This window comes from Hyperoodon ampullatus, assembly GCF_949752795.1.
Source record: "Hyperoodon ampullatus genome assembly, chromosome: 3".
Classification (NCBI taxonomy): Eukaryota; Metazoa; Chordata; class Mammalia; order Artiodactyla; family Ziphiidae; genus Hyperoodon; species Hyperoodon ampullatus.
In genome coordinates, this window is record NC_136916.1 from 166887642 (window position 1) to 166908315 (window position 20674).

The 20674-nt window shown below is 55.2% G+C and overlaps 1 protein-coding gene across 4 annotated transcripts in view; it reads right to left on the reverse strand.

The window, feature by feature from the left end:
* The window catches only part of TTC7B (tetratricopeptide repeat domain 7B), a gene marked incomplete at both ends in the record, with an annotated part of 240931 nt that overhangs the window by 16358 nt on the left and 203899 nt on the right, over positions 1-20674 (reverse strand). For all 4 annotated transcript variants that reach the window (XM_079699318.1, XM_079699317.1, XM_079699316.1 and 1 more), the window contains one exon: positions 15068-15270. In XM_079699318.1, the coding sequence (XP_079555444.1) occupies positions 15068-15270 (203 nt within the window). The remainder of the gene's footprint in view (positions 1-15067; positions 15271-20674) is intronic.

Genomic DNA, 20674 nt, shown 5'->3' on the forward strand with positions numbered 1-20674 from the left:
TAAAGATGTTAAAAAAAAAAAAAGGATGGAACTCTCCTTTCTGCATGACAGAGGCCAAACTGTCCAAGGCTGTAGGAATCGCCCAGGGGTGGTAGAGCTAGAATTCAAACGTGCGTCTTCTTGGCTCCAAAATGTGAGCTCTCCCAACGACCTCTCCCTCCCTGCCACCTGCCTGGGCAGTTCTGAGTCTCAGTCTTTCTCCCCGTTGCCTCCTCTCAGCTGTCGTCTCTGCGGAGAGTGGTGAGGTGAGCTCCACTGCATCTGGGCCCCAAGCACCCTGCGCCCGGAAGTCCTGACTCAGGGACACCTGTGCTCTTCTTTGCCGATGTCCACTGCTCCCCCTCCTCCTCTGCCTCCCTCCCCACCCCTAAACCATCTGGATCGGAGTCCAGCCGTGTGCTGGTAAAGTTGCTCTCCGAAAGAAAAAACCCCTGATGCGTAGCATTTGCCACTTTCCGTGGTATAAATACTCCCCCCGCGGCTGAGTTCACAGGATGTCACTGTAGGCGGAGCTGGGAAGCGGAGCGCAGAGCAGCCCACCGGCCCCGCAGGCCCCGTCTGCGTCCTCTAACTGGCAGGAGCCCTGAGCTCCTTGCCCCCCAACGAGAGCAGAGAGGGTCAAAGGAAAGGCAGGCGATGCTGGTGCCCTGAAACGCGCGCACCCCGTCGGCCCAAGCACATGTGACCTTGATGGCTGGGCGGGGTCGGCACAAAAATACTATTTTCTCCAGGATCGAGGACAGAAAGGGAGAAAAGAGGCCGATGTTCTTCTGTCATCAAGCAACTGGACTCGGGGAAGCTGAAGGCATCATCGAAATGCCCTCATAACACCTCTGACACCTGGCCTTTGTCTTCTCCCATTTCAGTCTCCAAAGGATCATTGGGCAACATGGCCTTCTAAGTCTGGATTTCCCTAAAGCCAACTTCCTGGTACACCGGGCTGCGTCCTGTCCTACTGGTGGGTGGGTGCATGGTGGTCGGGGGTGACTGGAGGGGCTGCTGACAGCAAGGAGGATGGGATTGCAGCTTTAATCATTCCAGAGGCAGGAGCAGATTCGTCCCCTTTGTGTAAGACACCAGGCAGCAGGCACAGAACCTAACAGCTTGTGGGAGTTCTAATTAGAGAGCCAGGTATAACTCCATTGACCTGCCTGGCTTTGAAAGGCCTGGAAAAATGCATGTTTGTCCTTAGAAAGAAGCAGATTTTGCTTCTCGTTTGTTCTGCAAGATCCCCGCAGGGATGGCTTGCTGGCACTTTGATTCTAGCCTCCTGCATCTGTCCGGATGCCCGCTGCCTGGACATGGAGGATCAGAGAGAACCTGCGGGGACCTGGGTCCCTACAGGGGAGGGGCCGTTTTCCACAACAGGCCTGCTTCACGCCTTTGTTTATGAAGAAAGACACAGCATCGTACCCCACAGCTTCCCCTGTGGGGCTGGGCCAGCAGTTTCTGCTTCATTTGGAAGGACATCAGCCAGCATTTCAATTACGGATCTAATCAAGACTGACCTCTTGGCAAGGCCAGATCCCAGGCTTAGTGTTTGTGTGTCCAAGATTCCTTGGAGAAACAATCACTGCTGTTATCAGCTTGGGTTATCCCCCTCCCAACCCTCCAACCCGGGAGGCTGCCAGCTGGCAAGAGAATCAGGTCTCCAGGAGACATCAAGAGGGGATAGTTCACATTTTTCTAGAGAACCAAGGCCGCATTGACTGTCAGACACCATCGGAGTCTAGGTAAAGCTAGAACAACTCCTGACACGGAGCAGGGGCTCAAATACTGAGTCCTTTCCTGCTATACAAGCCTTCTGGGTGACTAGCTGATGTTCTGAGAGGCTTGAAAAGAAACAATACACTACCAAACGTAAGGTAGCTAGTGGGAAGCAGCCGCATAGCACAGGGAGATCAGCTCGGAGGCGCTTTGTGACCACCTAGAGGGGTGCGATAGGGAGGGTGGGAGGGAGGGAGACGCAAGACGGAAGAGATATGGGAACATATGTATGTGTATAACTGATACTCTTTGTTATAAAGCAGAAACTAACACACCATTGTAGAGCAATTATACTCCAATAAAGATGTAAAAAAAAAAAAAAAAAGAAGAAAGAAACAATACCTGCAAAGGTATTTTAAGAGACAGGTGTTATGTAAACACCAAGCAGATGAGGAAGGGGAGGGAGGGCGCAGCCTGGAGGAGGAAAGAGGGGGACCACGGGACAGTCAGTGGACCTGGCGGGAAGTGAAGGGGCAAAGTAACCATGGGGCGAAGTGGTCGGAGTCCCAGGAACCTTGGTGGAGGAGCCGTCGAGCTAAGGAGCTCGCAAAGGGCGTTCCTAAACTCTTGGAGTCTTGGGCTTTCTGGACACTGAGGCCCAGATCTGAGAGCTAGTGGGGGGGGTGGTCTCTCAGACTGCAGTTCTCTTCTCTCCCCAGGAGGCAGCTGAAGCCTTGGAGGCACTTTGGGGTAAGGCCACCTCCGGACCCCGGGCAGCCTTCTCACCAAATACCCCAGCGTGGAGCCCCTGCACACCTGTACCCCTCCTTGGTCAGTAGGTTTCTAAGAGCAAGGGGTCTGCGATGACAGGCCCCAGAGGAGGCTTCTGCACATCTGGATCCAAGTCATGACCTTCCCAGAGCCTGAAACCTGGTGATTCTTGGTATTTCGTCATTGGTGCATTTGGCATTCCTTCCTCCAAAGCAATCCTTCACCACCACCCCACCCCCTGGGTAACAGGAGGGACACCAAAGGCTAACCCAGAAACTTTTCTGCATGTGCCCGGGCTCCTAAATCAGTGCTGAAGCTGTCGATTCAGGCATATCCAGGGTCTGGGCAGCTCTGAGCAGGGATGCTACACAGCAGGGAGAGACCCCTCTGGGCAAGGTGAGAGGCAAGAGGAAAGACAGAGACTTCACTGCAGTTGAGAGCAAAAGAGAAAGGAGACAGCTCAGCAGTTGCTGCTTGACTGTCAAGTCACAGAGTCAAGCCCTCCAGTCCCCAGAAGATGGTGAGAAATTCCACTCCTCCCACCAGAGCAAGAGGCGGAGTTCTCTGGGGCCAGGGTCACCCTGGAGGGGTTCAGAGAGTTGATCCCTTTCACCCCACCCCCAACCCAAGAAGGCAAGTGCTATTATCCCGTTTTACTGATAAGGAAAGTGGGCATGAAACCTTCAAAAGTGATGGAATCAGGGGGCTTCCCTGGTGGCGCCGTGGTTGAGAGTCCGCCTGCCGACGCAGGGGACACGGGTTCGTGCCCTGGTGCGGGAAGATCCCACATGCCGCGGAGTGGCTAGGCCTGGGAGCCATGGCCGCTGAGCCTGTGCATCTGGAGCCTGTGCTCCACAACGGGAGAGGCCACAACAGTGAGAGGCCCGCGTACCGCAAAAAAAAAAAAAAAAAAAAAGTGATGGAATCAGGATTCCTGGTGGGTCTGCCACTCAGTGCTGTGCCCTTGGCAAGTCCCTTCCCCTGTCTATCTCAGCTTCCCCAGTTGTAAAAGGGGATGCTTAGATTAGGGAATTCCACTGGCGTTCTAAACCCCGGACTGCTTTCAACTGTCTGGGGAGCATCAGGTCCAAAGGCTTTCATCTGCCACCTGCCCACCCTAGGCCCTCATCCTTGATATCAGTGCAGAAAAACCAGAAGCAGTGCCTGGGGGAGACTTCTCACAGGAGGTCCTCCCTAGACCTTTGGGCTGAAGAGTTTTAAGCTCAGACTGTCAGAAGGTCCGGACAACACATGAGAGAGACATGGCCCAGAGAGAGCCCAGAAACACTAGCAGGGGCGTCTCTGGGACCAGCCCCAAATGATGGGGAAGCAATTCAGGCACGAGACGGGTCGGAGGCTGCCAGCCCGGGTGGCTCCAAATGCCACCATGAGAAAATGGTGGCAGCTACGCCCTCTGGCTGAGTTCAGAGGCAGGCTGTGCGGGGGAGGAGGGTGCCGAGGAATCCAAGCTAAGCAGCAGGGCTAAAATCCTGGGAGGCCTGAAATAAGGAGGGGGGATCAGGAACCGGGATCTGAGAACACAGAAGGACCCTGGTAAGTGAAAAAATCTGGATCAAATTCCTGATCCAAGCTAGGGAGCAATAACTGTGGAAAGGCAGGAAAGCAGTGGAAGCGAAACGTCAAATCGTCCTGGAATAATGGGGCAGAATTTCTAAGAATAAATGGTTTGGGTAGAGTATGTCAGATTTTAAATAACTTTAGATCATCATTACTAATGAGACACTGAACCACTCTGCCTGTAATTAGTCATCTAAGACTCCAAAACAAAATAGGAATAAACACAGAATTCATTTTTTTCCTTAAGCTGCAGCAAAGGAAAGCCTAGTGACATGGCTTGCATTTCAGAGCCTGCCCTGGATCTGTGTTGCTTCTGGGTCTGTGATTTCAGTCCTCAGGGAACGCAGGGGTGGCCCGATGCCACGGCTCCCTGGCCAGCACCCAGAAAATGCTGCAGTGGGAGGATGGACCCAATCATCAAGCAGAAAATGTCTGCAGAGAACATCCCTGCCCCGACGGATGCTGTTTGGGGTGGGAGGGTTTCTGGCGGGGGCGGAGGGTGGCAGGAACAAGGGCCCCAAGTCACACAGGAGTCACGTGGACGTACAGCACACGTTCCGGATCCCCAGGCGACACTCCTTTTGCTCCAACGAGGACACACGTTCCCAACAAGCCAGAAGCGCACGGTTTCAAAAGGATGTGAAGACATAGCTCGTGTCGTAAAGCCTTTCAATTACCTGGTTCTTCCCTCAGGTCATTCCCAGTACCCGCCCCCCGTCCCCACTCAAAGGTCCTCTCTGCTGGGTTCGCTCCCCTGACCCGCTTCGGCAGACTCGCTCTTTGACTGTTTCTGCCACTGCTGTCACCTCCCGCCCAAAGACGGGTGCAGGTGCTCTGAAAAGCTGGTTAGGGCAATGTGGCCTCTCCCTCCCTTCCTCAGAGGACTCCCCTCCCCGTGAGTCCGTGAGCAAGACGTGAGAGCAGAGAAGATATCTTGGTGCTGTGGAAATAAGGAAGCTGCTTTCATCTGGGTTTGGGGTGGGGGTCAGGGGCAAAAGAAGAGGCTCCCTCAGTCTGGGACCAAGAGCAGGAGGTGGTCTCGCCCTGAACGGGACACCAGGCTCACAATCGATGGAGGGAACCAGCAGGGAGGGCTGAGGATGTGTCCCGAGTCACAACCAAGGGACAAAAGAGCGTCCTTGGGGAGAGATGGCTTGGGGGTGACCAACAGAAAGTCCACTACAAGAGAATTCACCTGGCCTGAGGGAGTGGGGTTTGGATGTCCGTTGTTTTCAGACAGGAAATGATGTTTAATGATACCTGCATGGCACACAGGGCTGAGGCTATCCCCTTCTTGGCTCATCTGTAGCCACAGGACATTAGCAGGGAGGCTCTGGCCTACAGGGGAGGTAGCAGGTGGGAGAGTTCTGGTCCAGGAAGAAGCTCTGTGTGGCAGAGGAGGGGTGCTGCCTGGGTCCGAGCAGCTCCAACCCCTCGGCGGCTGCCACGTCAACACGTCTGCCTTGGTGCCCCCGGCCGCCCGGGGTGGCCATTTCAGCCTCCCCGGCACCTGAGTCTGAGTCAGACCTTGGGGCCTGGCATCTAGCTTGGCAGGTGAGCTCCTCTGGGGAGCGGGGAAACAGAGCACAGGGGCTTCGACCAAGGAACGGTGGATTCTTTTTACATTACCATTTTGATCTCTGGTCTGGAATTAGGTCTCTCGTGGGCGTGGTCAGGTGAGTCCGTTTCTTAGAGGTGACCCTCCCCGACTGGACTGAGAGAGCCTCGCAGGCCCGACAGACAGCTGCACGGGGGCGCCTGCCCACCCTCGGCCCGGGCCTCTCTTGCTGCGATGCTGCCTGTGAGGACGCAAGGCCACTGTGGACTCCAGTAGCGTCCCACGGCCGTCTGTGGTCTAAGGATGGTGACCACCATCCTCCCCAAATGGGGTTCAGGGTCTGACACAGAAGAATGTGCTTGGGGACAACAGGACAGAGCGTCTGAACTTGAGAGGGGCCGTCGCCGCCCGCCTCCCGGGGCCCCCGAACAGAGGGCTGCCCCTCCAGCCTTCTGTCATGTTCAGCCCCTGGAGCAGGTCCACAGGTAACCACTAAGCTGACACACCTGACGGGAGCCCTGCCTGGCAGCCCAGCAAGTCCTCTCTGAGATCCCGTTGCCCTGGGAGGTGCATTAATTAGCCCTGTCCGGGCCTCCACGGTCTCCAGTCCCACCTCAATGTCATTTCCTGTCCTCGTGGTCGATGGGACTTTGTGCTGAGGCGGAGCCAACAAAGAGCTAGTTAACCTGCCCGGCCGGAGCCAGCATGTTCCCACGAGAGCTGCTCAGTCTATTCCAGGGAATTAGCGCCCAGGCTTTGGGGGGGCTTCACTCATACAAGGGGAGTAATGACATCTGTCAAGTTCACGGTCGCCTGTAGATGTTCTCCCCGCTCCCTCCTCCCCAGCCCACCCGCCCCACGCCGGCCGGCCACCCCTGGTCTACGCAGTCACTGGGCTGCCTCAGACAGGGCGCCTTCCCCCAAGGAGCAGACAGACCCATGAGCAAACAAGTCCGCGTTGGTTCAACCGGTGCTTCCTGGGAGGGAGGTCAGTGGGGTGAGGGCCCCTCTGTCAGGGTGGGTAGGTAGGGGGCCAAGAAGCGCTTCTCAGAGGCAGTGACTCCTGAGCCGGGCTCCACGACAGGCTCTGCCCTTCCTGTCGCCCAGGCTGATGCCTGGTACCTGACCGCCCCTGCCCACAGGCCGAGGGCCCACCCCACCCTGGCCATGGGGGCACCCATCTTCCACAGCAGCCCTGGTCTGGCCCAGCTGGGCCTCCCCCTGAACCCAGTCAGAAGAGATGCTTTCCGCCTCTACCTGACAACAAGTCAGGCCAGCTGGGGCCTCCACCGTTCCCTGACTCCTTTCAGCCTCGATAACCAGGGCTACAGGCTCAAGAGAAACAGTCAGAAAGTAATACTTAAAAAGGAAAGTGTAATACCATGCTCTTGGCCAAGCATGTGCCATGAGATATATATATATTTTTTGCGGTACGCGGGCCTCTCACTGTTGTGGCCTCTCCCGTTGCGGAGCACAGGCTCCGGACGCACAGGCTCAGTGGCCATGGCTCACGGGCCTAGCCGCTCCGCGGCATGTGGGATCTTCCCAGACCGGGGCACGAACCCGCGTCGCCTGCATCGGCAGGCGGACTCTCAACCACTGCTCCACCAGGGAAGCCCCATGATATATTCTTATTTCAGCTCCTCTAGCTGCTGAAATTTGGTTCAGGAGGAAAGCCACACCCATGGTCAGTTCCTTCAGAAAAGAACTCCCTGTCAAATCGAGGCAGAGAGGCTTCTACCACGGGCAGGTGGGACCTAAATTATGGAGACTGGTAGTAACGCTCATAGCTAGTGCTTATGGAGCGCTAGGCAGCCTGTGTGACTCACTTAACCCGCAAAATCACACCGCCAGGGGGTCACCATTATTATCCCCATTTTATAGCTGAGAAAATGGAAGTACCGAAAGATTAAGGGACTTATCTCAGGCCACACAGTTGGTAAGTGACAAAGCTGGGACCCAGGTGGGTTGGCTCCAGCACCATGCTCTCAACCTCTGTGCCGTCCTGTCATTCAAGCTGGAGACTCTTAAGTGACTCTACCTTCTTGTCCTGGCTCTGCTCCTGACTTGGAATATGACCTAGGGCAGGTCACCAAGGGCAGCGTCCCCATCAGTAAAAATGAAATTCTCTATTTCATATTTCATACTGCAAGAATAAACATCAGATACGGCGAATGAGGTTTTACATTTCCTTTTAGAGGTTAAGGTTATATTCGTGCTAATTATTAATAATTCTTGGGGGACTTCCCTGGTGGCGCAGTGATTAAGAATCCGCCTGCCAACGCAGGGGACACGGATTCGAGCCCTGGTCGGAGAAGATCTCACATGCCGAGGAGCAACTAAGCCCATGCGCCACAACTACTGAGCCTGCACTCTAGGGACTGAGAGCCACAACTACCGAGCCCGCGTGCCACAACTACTGAAGCCCGCACACCTAGAGCCCGTGCTCCACAACAAGAGAGGCCCCGGCTCACCGCAACTAGAGAAAGCCCGCGCGCAGCAACAAAGACCCAACGCAGCCAAAAATAAATAAATAAATCTATTAAAAAAAAGAAAAATTCTTGGAAGGGCCTGAAGCTGTCAAAGTTGCTCAGAGGCAGTGTGTACCCTTAAGGGACAGGAGGGAAGCTGGAGTGAACAACACGGGCTAAGCCTCTGGCAGAAGGCCCTGCTGTTTCCTCTCCTCTGTTAGTTTGAGCCCCACATACTGTCAGTAAAGGCAGTAGAGAAGTTAAGGCCTGTACACTGTTCAAAGAGTACTGTCAATAGCACACAGATGAGTAGGAAAGGTGGGCATCTAAATATTTCAGTAGTCTTCCTTTAAAGAAAACAATTGTTCCCCTTATGTTTAAAAGCATTTTAAAAATCCTGGAAGTAAATGAAATACAATTAACAGATTAAGGCTTCTCACTAGACGATGGTAGTGTTTTGTTCCCTGCCAATCATTCTTTCTATGTACAGAGAGAAATCGATACTTTGGATGAAAGAGATCCGTTTCTCAAGATCAGCATTTGCAAGGGGAAGGGTATCTCCGTTTGGCTTCATTACCTTAATTGTACCTGGGTCTTATCCAGAGTAACAGGAAGGAACAAAGTTTCCTTCTGTAAGACTGGCTTCTCCAAGGGAAAGGTGTGGAGCCCTGCCCTGTCTGTGCCCTGGGCCCTAGGTACCCCTTACTAAACGGATGGATAAGCTAGACAGATACACAGACAGCTGTCGCCTCTGGAATCACCCTGAAAAGTTCACGACTTCAGGCTGCATCTCTCCTCCAAAAGGGGCATCAACTGGAAAACATGCTTCTAAATCATAAAATAGACACAAGTAATTTCCTCCAAATTTCATGAAACACTTTAAAAGAGGGAGAGAGAGAAAAACACCAAAGTTTCATAATTTAGCAGCGCAAGCTGCCTCAGGCAAGCCGGAGTCACCTCTTTCCCTTGATTCAAACCTGCCCTGCCTGCCACCCTTCTGGCTCATCATGCGCAATGGGATGAAGTATTTTCGCACAGCAGACAAGCGTGTAAGCTTGAGGACAGTTTAAAGAAAGCTCCGACTTCAGGTCCCTCTTTGAACTTCAGAAGAGCTGCCGCCATCTCCGAGCAATGTCCTTAGCCTTGTTTGGATGCTTCTGGCTCAAACTTTAGAGCTGTGAAAACAGCTTAAAATGTAGTAACCATCCAGAAGACTTGTCCCACTGCACCGCGCATTTCAGGTCCTGCTTCTAGACCTCCCGCCAACGTGGCGTGCCTCCGGGTATTTCATAACAGAATGCACTTTTCCGACAGCGCGGCCGTTCTCTGCCAGCCTTTGCTACTAATGTGTTCCCGGAACAGAACTGCAGCTCCCGTTCTGAAGTTCTCACACTTGATGTCACTACAGATTTCGGACGTTTCTGAAAATGTAAGATCACGGAGGAAACCCTCGAAGACAGCTGTGCTGACATCTTTAGCCTGGAGCTGTCTGGATTGAACTGGGGTGTGGGGTGAGGGGTGTTTCACGCCTCATCCACGGAGGCCAACCAGCACTTTTGGACCCTTCACGCCCCAAACAAAAAGCCTATTCTATTATTCAACTGGCCACCTACAATAGCCCCCAAAGTGTCTTTCCACTGAGCAGGAACCCCCTGCAGCCTCCCTGGGAGTCCTTGCCGAGCTATTCATACAACCCACCATCACGGGGCCCTCAGGCTGAGGCAGGGAGGCCTCCGCCCCACTCCTGGGAGGACCCCTGGGGCCTGACCCCTGGCCTCCGATGGTCTCTCTTCCCCATCGTCCTCCCCTTTCTTTGGGGAGCTCCACCAGTGGGCCTTTCTCACTACTTCCTGTGGCAGAGCGGGTGAAATTCACACCGCCCACCCCCGGTCTCCTAGCTGCCCTCCTTTGAAGGACGGATGGCCTCTGTCCCTGTCCAGGTGTCCAGCCTTGTCGTGGGACCTCCAACATTCAAGGGCGTGGTCCCTGGTGCTTTCCCTCTGGTTTTTCCCCGCTTCGGCATTAGCTCTGAGAGACCCTCATCTTGCCGTAGTTGGAGGCCCATCCCTTGGGGACACGTCAGTCCACTTCCTTCCCTGCAGGGCGGGGTTGGGGCGCCAGCGGGGCACTCCGGGCCCAGCCCCTCTCCAGCTGACACCCTCCCCAAAGCTGTCCGAGCAGAGCATGCCTGTCTCCCTCTCCTGTGGTCCCGGCCCCCAGCATGCCCTGGGCGACCCCCACCATCTTCTTCTGTGTCACACCTCTTTTCGACCTGTCCAGTTCATTGGTAATGTGCTCCAGGATAAGTTACTTTCTCAGCAGTATTTTCCCCTCTAGTCTTACCAACATCAGCTCCCCGCACACAGCCTTTCTGGCATCCTTCCACGTTCACCTCTCTCTTGAAGGCTCTGTTCCTTTCAGTTTTTTTTTTTTTTTTTTTTTTTTTTTTTTGCGGTACGCGGGCCTCTCACTGCTGTGGCCTCTCCCGTTGTGGAGCACAGGCTCCGGACGCGCAGGCTCAGCGGCCATGGCTCACGGGCCCAGCCGCTCCGCGGCATGTGGGATCTTCCCGGACCGGGGCACGAACCCGCGTCCCCTGCATCGGCAGGCGGACTCTCAACCACTGCGCCACCAGGGAATCCCCTCTGTTCCTTTCTTACCCTCCCATCTCACACACTGCCCTCGGGAGCCTAGGCTGACGTTATCAGAGGGCAAGCAGGTGGCCCTGTTTGCAGAGCCTGTCCCTGTCCTGGTCATCGTGTCCCTGTCTACCCTGAGTCTGTGCCTGTCCTTGGCCTGGGTGTTATCACCCAGAGGCCACTCCTCTGCCCTTAGTCCGCCGTGAGCCCCATTTCCCTTCTCTACCCCCTCCTCCTGAGCACAGGGTTACTGGTGTGGAAACACTTGCTCTATGTTTCATTAATTTATCTCAGGTCCTGGGAGGGAAAGGCTTTTTACCATGGCATGCAAATGTATGTAAAGGTATATACTTATGCAAAAATGATATGAAAATATGCCTTTAGATTTTCTGGAAAAAAGTCTGATCACTCTATGAGTCTCTCCCCTTGTCAACAACATCACTTTGTAATTCCTTATCCCGTCAGCTCACTGCTCCCTTACTATCTGCCCACACTCAGCTCTCTTGTCTTGTGCTATCTCATTATTAATATTAAACACATTATTTCTCTTCTTTCTTTGCCCTGTATGTGAATTTAAACACATCTGTGAAGGCTGAAACTATTAGAGAACTATCAATTGTCACTGGGGTTTAATTTACATTTCTGTTGTCAAGTCTGACCTTGTATTAACTTTAATATATTTAATACTTTAATGAATACCATCTGCCTCCAAGTCGTTATTGCTTTTTAACAATATTAATGTGTTTGCATTTCTCTGAAATCATGCCTCTCCTATGAGCTGGGCTGGGCGGTGGTGCATCCTCCCACTAACCTGCCCTAGAAGGTAGCAAACAATCGTTCCTCAGGGAACAAGCTCGTGCCCCGACTGCTAACCTTTCTCCGAGGCTACCGTCAGCCCCTGGTCTCCACCTGTGACACACAACGTGGCTTCCTTCCTTCAAATCGGCTCCGTCCGACTGCCCCTCGGCCCCTCTCCTTCCTCTCTGAGCATCAGGGCTGACGCAGACGCACCTTCCATCCTCTGGGCTTTTTCCATGACCTGCAATCTGCCTGCAGTCGGTTCCTTCCCTTGGAAGCCCCTTGGCTGGTTCTTTGGGGTGGTGCTCGTTGCTGTGCTCAGGTCCTTCGAACTCCTTCTAGTCTTGACCTCTGACCCTTGCCGTGGCCTGGCGACCAGGCCTCCTTGGCCAACCCTGTCACTTGCGCACCCCACTCCTGAGAGCCAGGCAGGTGCCGACGCTCATGTCTGTTTCCGCCTCCTCTGCCCCGTAAGTCTAGAGCCCCCGACTCTTCCCTTGGACGTCACTTGGTAAAAAGACGGCCTCTGATCTCCCTGCTGACACTTCGTCTTCACTTAGGGGCTTGCAAACCAGTCTGGCTGCCACGAGGGTAGAGGCAGGACCTTCTGGGACTCAGAAAGAGGTTTCCCTTCTCATGCTTCATTTGTGTCTGGGGCTAAGATTATGCCTCTTTATGCACAAAGAGGGTGAGCCAAAGAAACAGAGCTTTCCTGTGCAGCTGGGGTGGGAGGCAGGAAAGAGAGGGTTGTGATGTTCAGGGCTGGGGGCCTGGGTTCCAGGGGCTGCCCCTCCATGGGCACCAGGAGAGTCGGCAGCGCCGGTGGGAGGGGAAGCTGACCTTGGCTGCAGCGGGGCCCCCGCCAGCTGTGGCTGGGCTGGGAGGACGCAGGCCGGCGTGCATCATTTACGAGGTCACCAAGAAGGAACCGGCCAAGCCACCCTTTGGGTCCCACAACAATCACAGTCACTGGGCAGTTTCAGACCACGAGAATCTGAACTCCTCAAATTTGTAGGCCTGTTGGTCTCAATCTGCCTCCAGTCTGGATAGTTATTTATTTATTTATTTATTTATTTAGTTTTCAGCATGCAGGCCTCTCACTGTTGTGGCCTCTCCGGTTGCGGAGCACAGGCTCCAGATGCGCAGGCTCAGCCGCCATGGCTCACGGGCCCAGCCGCTCCGCGGCACATGGGATCTTCCCGGACCGGGGCACGAACCCGTGTCCCCTGCATCGGCAGGTGGACTCTCAACCACTGCGCCACCAGGGAAGCCCTGGATAGTTTTTGAATGTATCAGGATGCGTGGAGAAGTCTTGAGAGTTTATTATTATTGCAATTTTCTCCTGGTGAGACCTCCAAGGCAGCTAATGTCTCCAGGCCAGAGAAGGCTCGGTCATTGCCCTGGATCCAACAGGCAAGGCCCCTCCATCACCCGGCCCTCGCTCACCAGCTCTCCTCCGCTGGGCCCACTGCTGCTCCTTTCAGAAAGGAAAGCGTCTGGCATTTGGCAGGGAGCTCAGGTGTCTTGACAAGCTCCAAAGGTGAAACAGAAAACTTTCCCGGTGCGATTTTCCTATTTGATCTTTTGTCTCATGTGTTCCCCTTGGGGACAAACAAGAAATACTTCTCTGAATAATTCATAGGCCCCAGGGTAGAAACACGCCGCCTCTTTTTAATAAAAAGGTTGGGTACTTGGTGTTGATTATACCTCTTCTGTGATACTTCAGCAAAAGCAGGGAGATCTCAAAAGCTCTTTACAAATTCCTCTTACAATAGTGAGACAAAAATGAAAAGCCATGGAATATCTTTAATCAAACAAACTAATGTTTGGATAATACCTAAAATTCTTTATAAAGCTGTATTGAACTACAAAATGCTCATAAAGGGACGTTGAAAATTAAATTATTGTAATTATTACAAGGTTTGATTTATTTTTAAAACTGAAAATGATTGTCTTCAGTTTTCTATTTAATGAACACCTACTAGGTGCCAGGAGCTCTGCTGGCCTCGTTATGTAAATCATTTCATGTTGTTCTCACAAATGAACTGGGTAAGGAACAGCTCAATGCACAGAAACTCCGAGGCTCTTAGAGGTTAAGTGACTAGCCCAAGGTGTCCTGGGGGCAGCGACAGGGCTGAGTTTGAACCCAGATCTGACTCAGAAGCATACGTTTCCCATGGTTCCTAATGCTGGGCACCTGGGCCCTCTTCTGCTGAAAACCAGAAGTTACTGCTCAGCTCCATCTACATTTTGCGATGTTATTGTGAGCAATGGTGAGAGAACAAAGCCTTTGGGACCCTCTGGAGAACATTTTACTTATTGGTTACAAAACCGTATCCTCTTAGCACTGGACAGAAACTCACAGCCTACCTAGTTGAATATTTTCATTTTACAGCAAGGAAACCGAGTGCGGAGAGCTTATGGGCTTTCCCCAAAGTCAGAGAGCGAGCGAGTGACACGGCAGGGCCAGAACTCTGTCCCTGGACACCTTGTCCGATGCCCGTTCCTCCATGTCACACCCCCCTGATCATACACGCTGGGCTCCCGAGGGCTGCCCACCTGAAGGACACCTCGGCTGCATTACGGGCTTTTCCCTTCCCGTGGCTCATGAAATCAGAGATGTCCTACCACTAAGAATGAAATACAAATTCAGAAGCTAAGTCTGGCCGACAGGCCCAGAGAAAGCGGCTTTTCACCGGCTCCCTGGACCCAGTTCATCTCCAAGTCTCCGTCCAGACTCTTGCAGGAAGGGGACAGCAGACGGGCGGCTCCCGTGCAGCCGCTGTGCCCCACGTGTGTTCTGAGAACCCTCCAGAGTGGTCTAACTGACCCCGCTCAACTGAAACCGAGGTGGTCGGGTGGCCAACTCCCAGGCAAGGTAGGGAGGGGAGCAGTGGGGCAGCCCCGGGCTCCTGGCTGGGCACCCAGAGGAGGGGCGTGTGCGGCCTCAGAGCCACCACACCCGTATGCAGTGTGGACGCTGCGGTGACTTACCTGGGTCCTCTGGGCGCAGTAGGGCTGCCCCCGTCCTCTGACAGGATGCTCCCACTAGCCAGTGGCCTCCGAGACAGGCTGGGGTCTCGGCTCCCTCAAGGTAAGAGAGCCCCCCAGGAGGTAAAGTGCTCTGACTTCTGTACTGAAGGCTCCCCAAGGTGCGGACACCCCCAAGGTGGCTGCTATAAGCAGCTCGGAGACCAAGATGACAATGATAGTGCCCAAAGCCCACAAATATGTCTTCATGAAACCCAGAGCCACAAGGTGGCTTGGACTGCTGGCCGGAGACCGCTGACTCAAAACCCTCCCCTCACACCGATCAGGACCCCCAGGTAGGGTCGCTGAGGCTGTGCGCTGCCGATTCTATGAGCTCCATTTGTGTAAACTACAACAGCAACGGCGCTCGCTGGCTTTATGCACCTTGACAGCCTGGCAGGCCAAGTGCATCTGGCCTTTGGAACGGGAACAGGGTTTGAGGGTCAAGAAGTATGTGCTCCTTCCCAGGGGACCCCTGGTCCAGGGCTGGAGGCCCCGCCGGCGCTCAGACTCACCAGCCGCTGCATGCTCTTCACGTGGGTGGGGCTTATGGATAAGGCCTCTTCGTACCACCGCCGGGCCTCCTCGATGTTCCCTCGGAGCTCGGCAACCTGGCCTCGCATGTACAGGACGTTGTGGGACATCGGGAAGAGGTTGGCAGCTTCTTGGGTACAGGCTGTGGCTTCTGCCGGCTTCCCAATGCCGATGTAGACTTCAGCTGTGAGGAGGAGAGCACAGGCAGGTGCTGTCCTGGGTCCCTGTCCTTCAGAGGCCCTGGGACATCGCCTCCCCTCCACCATGGGAGTCTGGCAGGGGCCCACCTGGAATACGCAGGGCCTAGAGCCAGCCAGCCCAGCCCCCAACCCCAAGTGGAAACAGCCGCGGGCTGACGGTCCTTCCCGCCCACTGTTCACAGGCACTCGAGTCAAGGCCGTGCGGCCTTGGAGGGGACACGTGTCACCACCGACGAGAGGGGAGTGAGGCCTGCCTGGGTCCTGCCCTCACCCCCCCTTCAGAGGTCACGCATCCTCAGGGCCCACCAGGGACACCTGCCCTCAGCTCTGACAACCACAGAAGAAGGGCTGGCTGAACCCAAGGACAGGCAAACCAGAGGTGCACGGCCCCTCACAGGGCAACGGCTCGGCTCTCGGGCTGCTTCCCCTGATGCCAGGAAGTGTGACAAGGCCAGCAGGCGGTGGCTGCTATGGGCACGACGTAAAATCGCTGCTCCATCAGACCCTGCCCTGGACCGACCTGGGAAAGCCACTGCACCGGGGGACTAGTAACTGTATAACACTGACGAGCCATCGCTTTGCAAAAAGCAGGAAGATGAGCTCTCCTCCAATCTCAGGCCTCAAGTCTCCCACGCCTACGTGGAGGGTCCCTAATTGCTCTGCAGCCCTGGCTTCCACCATGCACGTCCAGTGCCCCCAAGCATCCCCAGGTCCGCTCAGATCTCTCATCTCCTGAGGGCCCTGAGGTCACGGCCCCACCGCCTCTCCAATGTAGGGCCTGCGTTGGCTGGATGTGGGAAGACTCCTCTCCCTCCTCAGCCACGCCTGTCAAGACCGCCGCCCAGAGCCCCGCTCAGGTGGCCGCTGTGCTCTGGGCCCACAGACCCCTCCTCCCACCTCCGGGGCAGCGCCTTCCTCGCCCGCTCCTGCCCTGACCGCTGGCCTCCACTCCTGGCGGAGACGGATGTTTTGTGCCCATATCTCCAAGTTACGTGTACACGCACACGTTGTGTATCACGGAAGGCACACGAGAATAGGAATGATAGAAGAACACAATAAAAAGAAATAGAACATGTTGACCTTTTTCCTCGCGCCCCTCCCGTCTCTCCTCCAGCCCCTCTGTTCCGCGCAGCTACTGACAGACCAGCCTCCCCAGGCAAAGCTCCGCTGGGGTCACCACACTGCTGAAAAGCGCTCCTTCCGTTCCTGTGCACCCCTCACCCCATTCAGTCTTCCCCGGAACGGCCTCTGGGAGGCTTTTGCTGACCATCCCACCTAAAACTGCTGCTCCCCCTACCCCGTCCTGACCCAGCACGACCCAGTTCCTTTCCCTGCTTTCTTTTCCGGCCAATACCAGGCTCCCCTTGTTTGTCTCACTCACTGTCTGGGGGGCCCCTCTAGAACATAAGCCACCAGCTTCACACTATTCACTGCTGTGTCCCCAGTGACTGGATGAGTGCCTGGCAGTCAGAGCGCAGGAAATGGTTGCAGATGAAGGAACGGTAACAGTAATGATAACAGTAGCTAATAATCATCAAACATGTGCTTTGTGCAGAGAAGTGTTCTCATTTCTGCTTTTATCTGCACAGTGATCCACTAGGTACTATTATTTTATCCCCATTATACAGACAAGGAAACTGAGGCACAGACAGGCTAAGCAATCTGTCCGAGGTCCCAGGGCAAGGTATAGGCAGGTGTGGCTTTGTGGCTGTGCTCTCAGCTCTCTACAGAGAACAGTGTCTCCCCTGCCTCCAGATAACACCCAGACCCCTTTGCCTGGCATCCAGAGCCCTTGGTGACTGTCTCTACCACCCCTACTAACCTGTGTTCCTACTGCTTCCTACACCCCCGGGCTCTGCTGTGTTAAGCCGCCGCTGTTTCCCTGGGCTTTTGTTTACTCTCTTGCCTCTGCCCCGATGGTGTCACCCCCGTACCCCCTTTAAAGCCCAGCTCAATGGCCACCCCCCGCCCGGAAGCTACCTCTGACCCCGTCCCACCCCCAGCCCCAGCTGGAAGGGGAGCCCAGCCTGGGTATCCCTCTGATGGCTGTGTCCCTAGAGACATTTTGAGAGGGGTCCTGGCTACGCCCCCGGACAGCATGTACTGTTGACATCCACCCTTCTATCTCCCCACCTCCGGCTTCAGGCACAGAGACTGGAAATTCTGGACAGGGTGTGGTCCGTGTCGATGCCACTGGATGGCCCTCTCCTAAGCACCTCACTTCCCTGGTGACCACAGTCACATCAGTGGCTGACTCCTCAGGCCACGAGCAAGCCCGGGGGAGGCACAGACCCGCCCTGCACCCCATCTGTGCTTGTGGCCGGCAGTCCCCCTCGACAGGGGGCAGAGGTGATGGGCTGGCCCGGGGACCTGCGGGGAGAGACCCAGCCTCTCAGACCTGGAAACTCGGACACTCACATACACCTGAGCTCTAAGTGTGGCCGGGCCGGCACTGCGCCTGCCTCACGTCCTCCGAGACTCCGCTCTCGAGGTACTTACTGAGCACCTACGACACACGGGGCCTCTGCAGGAACAAAGACCACACGCGTCTGTCCTTCCGCCTCGGCCTCTGCAAAACCTGTCCTCCTGGGAGGTAGACATGCAGGGCTGCCCGCTGTCTTCCAGTAACACGACTCTCTCCAAGCTCCCGCCAGAAGCGTCCGGGGTGTATCTGGCAGTTTCAGGTTCCGGAGCCTGGCGGCTGCGGGGGCAGCAATACAGAATGTTCCTCCCACTGTAGGCTGCCTCCTGACTTGCTTCCCTTTGGGGGTGAGTTCGTGTTCATTTCCAAGGTCCCAGGGCTGCCTGTGGGCGGGTGAGACACCACAGGCCTCTCCCATCTAGATCGCTCCGGAATAAAGGCCAACTTGGGAGACTGGGGACTAAATGATTCCAGAGCTTTGTTTTGTTTTTGATTTTTAAAGTTTATTTTATTTCATTTTCATTTATTTGTTTTTTGGCTGCTTCGGGGCTTAGTTGCGGCACTCAGGCTCTTCATTGCGGCGTGCGGGCTCCTCTCTAGTTGGGGCGGGCGGGCCTAGTTGCCCCGCAGCATGTGAAATCCCAGTTCCCCGACCAGGGATCAAACCCGCAGCCCCTGCATTGGAAGGCGGACTCCCAGCCACTGGACCACCAGGGAAGTCCCCAGAGTTTTTATAACAAGAATCAAGGTGTATGTTGCAGCAGGGTGGGGGGAGCCTTAAACACCAACACAACAATGTAGATGACACCCTGTTCTCTGTGGGTCCCCGTGAAAACAAACACGGCACCGAGTGTCTTCTTGGTTCCGTGTCTTAGGCGACAGGTCTGGTGCCTCTCCTCCCTCCTGGTGATGAGGAAACAGACGACGGGGGCTGAGCTGAGTCATGATTGAGAAGGCGGGAGAGAGGATCCAGACCCCCGAGGACTTCTTTGCCGTGCTGGCCAAGTGGTAGGGGCAGGCTCATGTCACCGCGGAGGCCTGCGCTCCCGAGGCAGAGAGGCAGGCGAGTGCACGGCCCGCGCTGCTCCCGGATCCCTTCGTTTTAAGATCAAACAGAAGGACACGGGCGCAACGGGCGGGCCATTTTTCCATTTTTCCCCAGTGGAGCCTCTTTCTTCCAAAGAGATCTTAAGAGTGGACAGCTGCCCTCCCTCTTGGTTTGGCCCCCTCCCTGGGTCTCTGAGGCAGCACTGGGGACCCCAGGGCTCTAGGGTACCCCGTTGGTCAGCCAGTGTCAGGGGAACATGGAGGGTTCGATCCCTGCGCCCAGGTCTTGTCTGTGACCTTGGGCAAGACCATCAACTTCCCTGGGCCTGTTCACCTGCCAGGTGGGGCCTGAGGCTGGCCCGCCTCTCAACCAAGAGGGTGGAAGCCTGGAGCCTTGGGTGCCCGCATTCTCCGCTTGCTCCTGCGGGCATGATGCTGGGCCCTGCCCCTGCGACAGCGAGGCCAGCAACTTGGGGCGGGTGAATTCAATCAGCTGTGATGCACTGGGAGACCAGCTGAGGCCAGAAGTCACGATGCATTCTCCGATTCAGCCTCCTGGGGCACAGAGCTGGGAGTGTGATCTCCATCTCACTCCCTGTCTCTTTCTTAATTGGCTCAGAACTCAGGACGTAAACAGAGGTGTACTATTTCCCCAAAGCCTCCAAAAAATGTGATCGGTATTGTCTTTTCCCACTAAAACTATGAGCAACTGCCAGCCACGTCACCTCTGCATCCCTTAGCACAGGATCTAGCACTTAGTAGGTGCTTAAGGAAAGGCTGTAGATTAATGGACACTGCTTGCGGGTCAGAGGAAGGCAACCATCTCTGTGGCCCAGGTCGATGAGGAGTCAAAGGCCAGAGAAGCCACAGCAAGTGATGCTCCCCTGACCCCTTCACCAAGGGCTAAATTCAAGTGAAAAGAAAAAAAAAACAAAAAAACCCCACAAAGGGCCTTTTGAGCTCATTAAGAGATATAAGAGCTTGTACAGAAGGAACAGCGACACAGAGGGGAAGCTGGCTCTGGGAACTTGAAGCTGATCGGCTCCTAACAAGAGCACAGTTCAGTGCAATGTCAGAGCCCCCGCTGCGGGGCGGGCTCTGAAGGCTCACTCTCTGAAGAGGTCACAGGGACAGAGTCTGTCCTGGTCGCTGGCAGCTGACAGCCTCTAACCAAAGGTAAGGTGCCACTCAGGGTCACGGACACTTTCTACCCCTTTCTGAAGCTCAGACTAAGCTCTGGCTGTCCTCCCTGGAATCCCTTGCCTTCTCCTTGCTACCAGGTTACTATGAAAAATGCTGGAAATACCCCCCCACCCCACCCCCGCTTGCAAACCCTCAATGGTTCCCAATTGCAGGTGAAAGTAACCCAAATGTTTTTGCTTCCCGTTCTAAACTAGGACCCTGCTACCTTTTCACTCCCTCCATGCTCAATTCACGGTCTCGCCTTGGCTGTGCTGTACCTTCTGCCCAAAGTGCCTTCCCTGTACTGTTGCAGACCCATCACTGCTCACCCTGGGCTCCCCCAAACCCCACCCTGCACACGACGTCCCCCCAAACCCCACCCTGCACACAACTTCCCCAGACAGGCCTGGGTGCGTCACCCCTCCACTGCCCTGCGTGCTCTGGGGAGTCCCTCACCCCAGGCTGCCTCGTGCTCCCGTGACTCGTGTTATCCCGTAGAGGTCGCGTCCCTGGAGGGCCGGGATCAAGTCCGCTCCCCTCTGCGCTGCGCCTCGCGCAGAGGGCTTTCCGAAATCGTTGGCCAAACCAAGCTAAAGATGGGATCTGAAAAGGGCTGAGCTATAGTGCCAAGGCCCGGGGCCTCTATCCTCCTCAGTGGTGAAGGGGGCTCCCGATAGGGGGACCTGGAGCGGGACGCACCCACAGCCCCGCACGGGGCCCGGTTTCCTCACTCGTTC